The 7,996-nt window shown below is 34.7% G+C and overlaps 2 protein-coding genes across 2 annotated transcripts; both read right to left on the reverse strand.

The window, feature by feature from the left end:
* Nucleotides 1-1,115: 1,115 nt before the first annotated feature.
* On the reverse strand, nucleotides 1,116-3,075 carry LOC124642061. The gene is made up of 3 exons (XM_047180360.1): nucleotides 2,909-3,075; nucleotides 1,933-2,191; nucleotides 1,116-1,552 (listed from the first exon to the last, which is right to left on the reverse strand). Exons 1-3 carry the CDS (start codon nucleotides 3,041-3,043, stop codon nucleotides 1,194-1,196), a joined length of 753 nt encoding a protein of 250 aa, XP_047036316.1. The 5' UTR covers nucleotides 3,044-3,075; the 3' UTR covers nucleotides 1,116-1,193.
* A 1,913-nt stretch (nucleotides 3,076-4,988) lies between these two features.
* LOC124642063 lies at nucleotides 4,989-7,021 on the reverse strand. Its single transcript, XM_047180363.1, has 3 exons — nucleotides 6,840-7,021; nucleotides 6,180-6,432; nucleotides 4,989-5,400 (listed from the first exon to the last, which is right to left on the reverse strand). Exons 1-3 carry the CDS (start codon nucleotides 6,972-6,974, stop codon nucleotides 5,066-5,068), a joined length of 723 nt encoding a protein of 240 aa, XP_047036319.1. The 5' UTR covers nucleotides 6,975-7,021; the 3' UTR covers nucleotides 4,989-5,065.
* Nucleotides 7,022-7,996: the final 975 nt, after the last annotated feature.

Raw genomic sequence — 7,996 nt, forward strand, 5'->3', positions numbered from 1 at the left:
GGCCCCTTCTCATATAAAGTAGGAATGAGCGTTACACACCACGCTGCTTCAGGGCGAATTGGCGATTTCAGGCTCGAACGGTTTCCCCGAGTATTTCCTTTTAACTCTACTCAACCATTTATGTTCAAAAATATACTAAGAACATATAAGTTTGGTTCTATAACTTTGAAAAGTTACATTGCTTTGACTTGAATTCGGATCCACACACTATTAATTGGGATTCTGGTGCTTTAAGAACTATAATGGTACGGGCATAATTTATTTGTGTTTTGTTATGCGTTTAGTGTCTTCTACGATTTGTTGTTAGTGTACCTATGTGTTTATTGTACCTATGTATATATCCCGTATTAGTTTACCTACGTTTTTGTGGTTCCCATATTATCTTCTTTTAAATAGTTTTCTTTTCATGATATAATTAGTCCATGATATACTTTTCAAGAGTAGTTGCTTGAATGTAATTTTTCTATGTACTTGCCCAAATTGTAGCTATTGTTACATTCATCAACTACAGTTGCAAGAAGGGGGTTTTATAGTGAAACAACGAAATAAATAATTGCTGTTTGGTTTATTGTAACAATAAATATAAAAATAAATTAACAATTTCACACTCATCCATTCGAATAAAAAAGAAAAAACACGTTATCTCGTGATACACGATACCAGAAATATAAACAAGATTGAAAATATAATAAATACAAAAGAGATCATATTTAAAGTAATATACAACAATAACATAATGAGCATTATGCAGGTACTTTACATAAATATACATATAGCAATATACATAGCATAACAAATTATATACACAAATATATACAGTTTAGCCTCTTTTTGGTAGAATATTCATAAATAAAGACTACTAAGTACTATAATAAACACTAACAATAATAAAAGAAAGAAAGATAGATATACATAGATACGTACAAAATATACCCGTATAAATAATACTTAAATAAATATTTATAAAAAGACTAATAATACTATCACATAAACTACAAAAGAAAAGAATCCTTTTCAGTCAGATTAAACTAAAACAATAAATAATAAAACAAACAAATATAAAATGACTGAAAAGAAACACGGTGGATTGAATGGTAACTTAAAAGACGTTAAAAACGAAGAACAGAATACTACACACACACTTAAATACATTCATACAATGTTAAATACAGACGTAATATTTGGTAACAAACTTAGTTCGCGTAGGCGGAATAAGCCAAGTTGTTGGCTTCTTTCCTGGAGCGAGACCAACCACTTTCCCATCCGTGGCCATGCTCAGCCTGATGGTGTTCAGCATGGGGCTCCCATCCATGAGAATCCCAAGACTCTTCCTGAGTGTGCTTCTTGGCGAGCAAGGCCTTGATGATGGCGATAAGCTTGATGATGAAGGCAATCTTGGCGATCAGAGCGAGCTTGAAGAGAGAAGCGGCAATGATGACCAGAGCGGCGACAGCAATGGCGATGGCCTTAGCCTTGGCAAGGAGGATGAGAGGGATCAAGACCTTCAGTTTCTTCTTGATAGCCTTCTTCTTTTTGCCACGGCCTTCCTCAACTGTGAAGAAGATTAAATTATGTAGGTACTTACGTGTGTAGGAAACCGTTAAGTTTATAATGAGGAATGTAGATGAGCAAGCTATGTTAGTCAAATGACAGTAATAAATTATTAACACAGTAAAACATTGGACGAAATTGATTTATGGGAAGTTATTTAAAATATCTAGTGAAGATTATTCGTTTTTTGAGATATTGAGAACCAGTCTTATTTTGAAATAAATCATCAACTTTATACGAGGAACAGACTGGTATTTTTACATTTTTGGTTATTGATGACTTTAGATCATTAAACAAAATTAATTGCGTTGGTAACTCTCGCATAAACTTTTTTGGTATCAAAGTTCATAATTCCTATAAATGTAAATTTTTAAAACTTACCTTCATCGTTGATAGACCTGGATTCACCTTCTTCCTCCTCAGTGCCACCATAGCTGAGTTCCAACTCAGTAGACTGGATGAGGTCTGATGCTGTCTCCCAAAGCCTCTCGGTGACCTGCTTGTTCCTCAATGAAGGATCAGTGGAGAGAGCTTCCAAGCTCTTGGCTTCTTTGGGGTTGTTGTTCAAGAGCGTGATGCCATCAAAGATTTTGAGCTTGCGGGCAGCGCCCAGTCTCTCACCGGCTTTCAGTGCATTTTCCTGGAAGATAATATAATGGTTAAAGTTGTTGCTAATATTACCTGTACGGGAAGGAAAGGAATAAAGAGAAGAATGGAGATAAAAGGCAGGATTTTAATAATATTAGCAGTCTAGTCATCAATGGAATAAAGAAAGACCAATCAAATAAACTGAGAATAAGTTGTTGCTTTTGTGACTTTTGAAAGTTAATTGTTATCAAAATTGTCTTTGCGTGCAAATTCCACTGATCACCCATGACATTTTCATTGTCAATTAAATATCACATAATATTTTTAATCAATGATTGTAATTTACTGGAGGCCTATCGATAATTCTATACCTATTGCCGCATCTAACGTGTCCTACAAATTAAAAATCACTTTCACCACAAATACTAATTTGGTAGGATCCACTTGGTTTTCCCGTTCTCTTAATTTCGAGGTCGATTCTATTAAGGATATTATGTCCTTATGTGTTTCCTATGATTACTTCAGCCAATTTTAATGTTAACTACTCTGAACTTGCACTTTACACTTGGATTACAAGAGCGTCCATATAATGATCAACACTTATTACAGCATCCAAATTGTATTTAACTTCAATGTTACATGGGCCGTGAGTTAACCCTTATCCAAAAACAATAATTTTCACTTTCTCTTCATCAAAATCACTTTGCTGGTCAAAACGTTCATCATTATGCGACGCTCTAGTAAGGTTCACTTCACTGTCACTCCATACCTTCATGCACAGACCCAAATCACTGTTACAGTTGACGATATTTCCAAGGACTGTACGTAACACTGAATCTTCAGACTTCACCGGACCACAGGACACGAATGCCACAACACTCAAAAACACTACAAAGGTCTTCATGGCTGCTTCTGCTCTGACTCCACTAATCCAAGATCGTTCGAACTGTGATGATAATTCGATTGGATCAGTATTTTTTATCCAAACTCCCCCCACTCGAATGTTTATAAAATTAACATTTTAATGCCATACCTTCGATATGGAAACTAGACGACGCTATGCAAAAGTGCGTGGCATACTTTGTTTTCATTAATATTTATATTTGTTTGGAAGACACGTTTGATTATGTTCTTTTCTATATTTCTTTTTGATGGTTTTAGTGAAATATTTGGGCGTCTGGGCACTTTCTCCGGATTCCCGTGGATTATGTTCTCATAGGTTTGGATGGTTCTATGAGAAATTTCGCTAAGAAGTCGTGTTTCTGATCCGTCGTGAGATCCCTAAGATTTTTCATGTTTCCTTGATATTTTTTTTTGATTTGCATTACTATGTAGAATTGCATAAATTAAGATGTAGCTGTTTTGATAATTATGTTTATTTTAATTAAGTGCATAATAAAGCAGGTAAACAGATTTGTTTAACTAACTCATTTTGAATGCGATATAATTATGCACACATTACATTCGTAAAGTCATGATAACTTACTCAATAATTTGTAGCTTAATAAAAACATACCAGATTTTGTAATATCTAGTCAAAATTGACTTACAAATGCTCACATCAGTATTTAGGCCCAAAGAGCGATTATGTACAAAATTATTTATCAAATACAGTAGATAGGTAAGCTTTAGTTTTACAAACGTTTATGACTAGAATAGATATGGGATTATCTATGAATTGAACTAACTGCATTACCATATAATACCCTTATAGAAGAGAATCTGCTGTAACGTAACATTGTCTTGCACTTAATCCATTATCTTCATAATGTCGGTCTTAGGACCTCCACGAATGAACACAAACAAATCTTACCCATTGGGTTCCACAATTACCATCTTTCCACAATGATCTTTAAAGTCTTATTAATCCTCTCAAGCTTGGCTGACAAATACCTTCCGGGTCAATTGACCAGGGGTTAACTACGCTTGTAGCTATATTGATCTCTCTTGATGGTACACCATCTGTAATATCCAATCCGTAAGACTAACAATTTCAGAAGTAGGTACTTACTAATCAATAATCATAGAAAAGTTTCTCATTGCCAGCTCTGGCTGTCAGTTGGTCAAGCACAACTTCAGTTGTTTGTCGGAGACCCTTTAAACCAGATTATCATCATCAATTCGGACATTTCTATGTCCACGTCCACTGCTGGACACAGACCTCCCCTATTGATTTCGAAAAGGAGCGATTGATAACTCTGAGGCCAGTTCCTAGACCGAACTTTGCCAGATTCTCTGACTACTACATAACAAGCACAATGAAGATGCTATCGTTATTTTTGATCACATTTGTCCAGCTTTTTAACTAAGATAGAAATAACTTATTTTCCATTTATCATGTTCAGTCAAGATAATCCTCGTATTACACTGACTACAATCTTGCAAGCTAACGGAGGCTAAGTAAATACGTTTTTTAATTTTATCACGAATATTTACTTACATTAGAATTAGTAGGTGCAGGCTCTTCATCTTTGTTATTGTCATGTAAGTGTAGTTGTGTACATTACTAAGGGAGAATAATTTATGTAAATGAGGGATCTTTTATAAATAATGTTCATACTTTGTTTGCCTTTGTTATACCTAAATGTGTATAGTAATGTTTTTAACCGGAATCTTTTAGATGAAGTGTTATGTATTCAGGCCAGAGGAGATATTTTCTATGCTTTTATAAGTAAAACATTACATGTATTGCTTTTCTACTGAGCTTTTCAACTTGATTCGGCAAAATTGTACGTAATGTGATCAGAATGAGTTGCTACTGTTGAAATGTTTCATAAGGAGTTTCAAACAAAACAAATCAAATAAAATTGAACATAAATATTTATTTAAAATAAATTAAGACTGAGGTACTTGTACATGGCTTCAACAAACATAAATAAATAGCACGCATTCACACAAATAAATAACGCAATCATTCTAGATTAATTCAGTTCAGTTGACCGGCATAGGCCATTGAGGCTCCATCGGTCGCTGACCGGCTCCAACCTGAGCTGGCAGGCTCGTAAGAGTACCCTGGGTGTTCCTCATGATGAGCTGGTGCAGCGTACGAAATGCTGGATGAGGAACCTCCCTTCTTGGCGAGGAGTTTCCTGATGAGGCTGAAGGCGCTCATGGCGAAAGCGATCTTGCCTAAGAAGACGGCCTTGACGGCGACGAAAGCGATGATTCCGAGGAAGAGAGGGATCAGAGCGGCCATCTTGAGTTTCAACAGGAGAAGGAGGGGCAACAGCTTCTTGATCTTCTTCTTCTTCTTGCCACGGGCTGTGAAAGAAGAATAGCCATGTTAAATATTGAAGGATCCATTTTCAAAACTAGAATTGATAGATCGTAGTATGATGTTAAAAAATGCTGTTAAGTGTCTTTGGATTGCACGTTCAGTTTATTTAATAGATGCTTATTACGATAATGTTGCAAAGAGTTTTTGCATAAGAATTTTTTGCTGCATCTAATTTGAGGAGTTGTTTATGAAAAAGAGGTTCAAGTAACTATTTCAAATTGATTGGATTTGACTAAATATAAAAGACTTATTGAAAACATTTCGGAGACTAAAAATGGATGAAATATATAATAGCTAGCATAATAGGATAATAGGATAAAAGAATGAAGTAACAATAGTTTGAGAAATAGCCGGATAATTGTATTCAAAACATTTCTTTTAGCACCTTCCAGCAACAGTAAAGGGCTTTGTCTGTCTGTATGTGTATGTAAATATGTGTAGAAGAGAAAGCTGAGGTACCTAGGTTTCAAAGCATTGTTTGAAACTCGTTTGGCACTTAGTGGTAAAGTTTCTAGTTGACAATGGATGTTTATGGCCTTGCTAATGACAGTTTTGGGTTTATGTAAGCTTTTAACCCTTGTTGTGATCGTGGAAAAGATTGATCATGTTTGTTTTGGAAGATTTTTTGGAATGATTTGTTTCTTCCTTAATTTATGAGCGAATTAATTTTTGGGGATTTTTAATAGTCGAATAAGGGCGTTGTTTTTTTATTTTTTTAAATATTTTTTTATGAATGAAAATTTAGTATTGTTTCTCCTCTTACCTTCCTCATCGAGTCCTCTAGATTCTCCATCATCAGAAGTCAGACGTAACTGCAGTACGTGGTTCTCCAAGAAGTCTCCAACGTTGTCAGCGATCCTCTCGTCAATCTGGAGTTCCCTGGCTTTGGGTTCTTCGGCCAGAGGCTCGTAGCTACGAGCTGACCGGGCTGACCCAGTGTTCACCAGGCTCATACCCTCGAAGATGTCCAGGTCTTTCAAGATGGAGAGCCTTTCGGTGAACTTCAGGGCTTTTTCCTGAGGAAGAAATATTAGGTTGAATGTTGTGAATTGGGTATTTTTGATAACTTTTAGGAATTATGATTTTACTTATTTATTTAAGAGCACTAATTAAAAAAAAATGGTTTTTAAAATCACTATGAGATTTGTTACTTTGGGAACAAAATATTAAATGAAGGTTATTTTTGAAAATTAATATCTGTAGTATTTATTCAATGAATAAAAATTTACGTCGCTTTTCAACTAAATTGAACACTTAAAAATCCTGAGTTCCAAAGAAATTATTTTACTGCAGATCCACGTTAAATAACCACTCGTTATGTTAATGGTTTTAACTGAAAATTCAATGAGCCTCATGATTATAAGACCGACTCATTTGTGATTCAGCTCACTGACACTGCACAGCACTTGTTCACAATATTCACCTTCAGACATAACGAAGTATCGGTTTCAATGCACTCTTTGACAGCACCCACTAAATTTTCCGCAATACCATTTTCATGCACTGGGTTACACTTCACTGAAGCCAAAATGGCTAACAAAGCAATTTTCTTCCACATATTTAATTTATTTAATTCCAAATTCACTGGATGCTTGTACTTCAAGTGCCAACGTTGGCAAACTTATGATGATTTCCCAAAAAACTGATGGATTTTATCCTTCGCCTCCCCACTACAATTTTTTGACAATATGACGTAAAGTGTGTGCGTACTGTTTGAAGACATGTGCTAACTGATGGCTCGTAGATCGTTTAAGCTCAGACGTCAGGATAAGTAGAAAAATAAATATTGGATGTTAGAAAGCGAAGTTTGCGTTTACGACATCTAAAATACGCATTCATACGTTATGAGGAGTGCAAATTAAAACGAAAGAAAAAGTGTGATTGTTTGACTTTTCGTAAGTCCATAAGCGTAGGTGAAAATGAATGTCGTAATTTCTAAAAACACGTTGTAATGTTAAATTTTATCATGTTGTAATAAAATATTGTTTTAAGTGAAATTCATTGTTCGCTCTCGCATGAACTCTATCTAATTTGATATGTGGCTATTTTTTAATACTTTAGTTTTCGAGGTCGTATCACAAACCGGAAAGCTTAGAGACCCGACAAGAAACTTTCTGTCGTTTTGGGCGCCGGCCTAAGATTTACGAATTTTCTGCTCTTTTCGTATATTTTTATGGAATTATAAATGAGCACTTTTACTATTTTTCATATAAGCTTTTTTGTCGTGCTCACTGTCCCATGTCATGATCTTACTGAAACCAATCATGTACGACAATAATAATATTAAAATTATGCATTTTATTGATGTGTTAAAAATAAGCACCGATTTTGCAATAATTTGGATAATTTAAATTGGTTTTTATGTCACTTGGACTGACGTTGTAACGCGAAATTACCATTTTTATTTACATGAATGAAAATAGAAACTGTTAAATGTATGAATGAATTATACTTTACAATATTTTAATTTATAGGATATTGATAACTAGCTGTCGCTGTAATTTATCTAACACAAGGAGTTTAATAAAATGTAAAGAAGCCAATAAATAAATCAATGTATATAATAAGGCAATCAATAAT

The sequence above is a fragment of the Helicoverpa zea genome, chromosome 23 (assembly GCF_022581195.2).
Source record: "Helicoverpa zea isolate HzStark_Cry1AcR chromosome 23, ilHelZeax1.1, whole genome shotgun sequence".
Taxonomy (NCBI): Eukaryota; Metazoa; Arthropoda; class Insecta; order Lepidoptera; family Noctuidae; genus Helicoverpa; species Helicoverpa zea.